Source organism: Atta cephalotes (assembly GCF_000143395.1).
Source record: "Atta cephalotes unplaced genomic scaffold scaffold00005, whole genome shotgun sequence".
Lineage (NCBI taxonomy): Eukaryota > Metazoa > Arthropoda > Insecta > Hymenoptera > Formicidae > Atta > Atta cephalotes.
The window spans coordinates 7,630,715-7,634,060 of NW_012130069.1; the positions used below are offsets into that span (position 1 = coordinate 7,630,715).

At 23.8% G+C, this 3,346-nt stretch overlaps 1 protein-coding gene across 1 annotated transcript in view; it reads right to left on the reverse strand.

Annotated features, from left to right (window-relative positions):
- The window catches only part of LOC105626636, a 28,684-nt gene extending 27,327 nt beyond the window's left edge, over nucleotides 1-1,357 (reverse strand). Inside the window, exon 1 of the mRNA XM_012207929.1 lies at nucleotides 1,300-1,357. Coding sequence (XP_012063319.1) covers nucleotides 1,300-1,357 — 58 coding nt within the window. The remainder of the gene's footprint in view (nucleotides 1-1,299) is intronic.
- Nucleotides 1,358-3,346: the final 1,989 nt, after the last annotated feature.

Consider the following 3,346-nt stretch of genomic DNA (forward strand, 5'->3'; position numbering starts at 1 on the left):
TGTGTGTGTGTGTGTGTGTGTGTGTGTGTGTGTGTGTGTGTGTTTTTATAATTGTTCACTTATTTATAAATTGTATTAACGTTAAGAAATATCAAATTGATATTCAACATTTCTTAACATTAACACAATTTATGAATAAGTGAACAATTATAAAAATAACATAAATAATTTTATTTTAAAACAGAAATTCTAAGATAAATGAATAAAAGTATTAATTTAAATATTAATATTAAATATTTATTATAAATATTAATTTTAAAATATTAATTTAACATATTAAGTTTAGAGGTGAAGAAAGCTTTTATAATTTGCTTACAAATTGTATTAGCGTTATATTTTTTGTATTAATTTTTTACATAACATTTGTGTTACTTCCTAATGTATTCGTCTTGTATTAAATTAACACAACAATTTGGCTGGACCATTGGGGAACGTAAAATATATTATATAACACAAATTTTCTAACTATGTAGATATTGTATTTAACTAAAAATTGTACTTACGTTTTTAAGTATTTTATAAAATATAATTTTTTTTATGACATATTTTACATATTTATATTTATATTTTTATTTATATTTTTTAAAATATGAAAATTGTTATGTACATATATAATAATTATTACATATACTATTATTGAAATTATATTTGATAAACTAAAACTTACAATTCAATTTTCTATTTAGCAAATTAAATTATTTATCAAATTAAATTTTAGTTTCTTTAAATAATTTTTTAAATATTAAATCAAAGTTTATTAAATTTAATAAAAATACAAAACAATATTTTAAAATGTAGTTTATAATTGTATTAAAATTTTGATTTTTACTTAAGTTTTTTTCAGTCGACAACTGATTCACAGTAGTAAAAATAACTTATTAGATGTAACTTGATTGACATTGGATAAGAAAAACTTGGGCAAAGACCGAGAAAAACTTGAATAATCGTGACTAATTTTAATACAACTCACGTATTATTATATTACTAATTCAATATACAAAGAAAAAAAAAATAAAGAGATGTAGTTTCGGTTTTATAGTTCGGTTTTATAGCATATTCTATAAATCATCGAAAACTAATTTTATTTATATAAAAATATAAAAATATAAAAATATTTAAAATATAATAAAATTTAACTTCAATTTTATTTTATAAAAAGTTTGAAGTTTTATTATAATTAAAAAACTTTTTAAATGTTAATATTTTTACTCGAACATTTAATAGCTTTAATAAGTTTTTTATAAAAGTAATATTCTTTATAAAATAATTTGAAAGGAAAGTACACATTATATTACTTACGAAGATCTAATGTCGTCGCGCTTACAATCACTGCGAGCAAGAGGATCAACTTCATCATTTTTGAATTTTATCTTCCGCTCGACTAATTGTAAGAAGGAAATTCTTATATGAAAATATTCAACAATCGTTTAATATGAACTGGAAGACGTGGACAATCTAGGCGGGCTATTTAAGCACTGCTTGCCCCACCATATTTCTATACTGCACATCGTTTATATATACTGTATATGTATGCATATTGCATATGTACACATGCATTCAGGGTGAGGCATAGAAAGTGAACACCTGTTATTGTCCAGCAACATGTCCGGGATAGGTCAGTTATCAGTCGCCGTGACTTATCTACTCATATGATTATTTGATGTACCTATTACTGAAGACATAATTAATTGTATATATGTAATTATGTATGAAAAAAAAATGGCAAACATTATTTGAATGAATTTAAATTCATATAGTCACATAGTCATATAATCACATCTATATCTAATCAAAATATATCGAATTTTGCTATCTTTTTATCAAAATGTTATAATACATAAAAAAATTATTACAAGAATATTTATAATAAAAAAGTTGTTTTTGATCATTCGAAGTTATGAAATTACTTTACAATATTTTCTCAATCGCTTAACAAGAAATTGAAATGTCTAATGTTCCCAGTAAACGAGAATGGATTGAAATTAATTAATATTTGAGGACATAAATTCATTTCTGTTCATGAACATTTATAATTTTTCTTTCTAATTAGAAGTAGTAAATAGAAGTATTTTTACATTCATTTCGATTGAAACGGGAATATTCTAATACTATACTAGATATAAATTCAATTACATATTTCTGTCATAACTTTTTTATTTAAACAAAAATGTATATTTTCATAATTTTAAACTGTGCTGTATTCATAGCTTACAAATTAGCTAAATGTTGCGCTTATGCATTTACTTATACTTGCGATTCTTATCCTATGCGATTCGCAAATAATGAATAAATTTGCACAAAATGATTATTTAAATTTTAAATTTTAATTAAAAATTTTTTTTAATTGAAGTGAATTTAAAGAAACTGTTCTTATTCAAAAATTTTAACTGGGATGTATTTATAACTAATTTTACGATATAAATATAAATATTTTTGGACTTAAATACAGAATATATTTAGTATTATTATATAATATTATATAATATTTTTTTATTAAAATGAATTAAAATACGAAAGAGCTATTCATTATGCCCAAATCAGATGTATTCAACTGAATTCAAAATATTAAAAGCGTGAATTCGAAAATATCAAAATAAATTCATTTCTATCTATTTTAATTTATTCTCTTACTGGGATTTTTTCTTTTAATAATATACAACATGCTTTATCTTAAATAGATCAATTTAAATCGAATGAAATTACCTTGAAATAACTGTAGCACAGACATCTGACTGTAGCATCAATGCTTGCAATGATTCATAAATGTTATCTGAAGTGAAAATAAATAATAAAAGAATTGCAAACGTGCTGCAGGCTTTGCAAAAAAAATTTTCTCAGAATTATGAGATTTGTCTCGAACGAAACTACATTTATATGCGTTTGCTCTGCTGGATTTGAAAGCTTGACAAAGGTTTGTTTGACATTGACGCGCTTATGTATTTACTTACGCATTGTGATTCTTATTATTCTATGCAGTATTCGGTAAATAGTGAATAAGTTAGCACAAAATGATTTTAAATGCTTTGAAATTTCACATCGATCCTATCCTTTGTGAAAATAAAACCTTCTATAAAAAATTTTTTTAGTAAAATAATCATAAATTATAACATAAATAATTATTATTATATTTTGTCAAGAGTGGCTTTTTCAAGAGTGGCAAAATCTTCACTCTTTTAGAATGAGATTCATTTTAAAAATGTATGTGTGCGTGCGTGCGTGCGTGCGTGCGTGTGTGTGTGTGTGTGTGTGTGTGTGTGTGTGTGTGTGTGTGTGTGTGTGTGTGTGTGTGTGTGTAGAGAGAGAGAGAGAGAGAGAGAGAGAGAGAGAGAGAGAGAGAGAGAGAGAA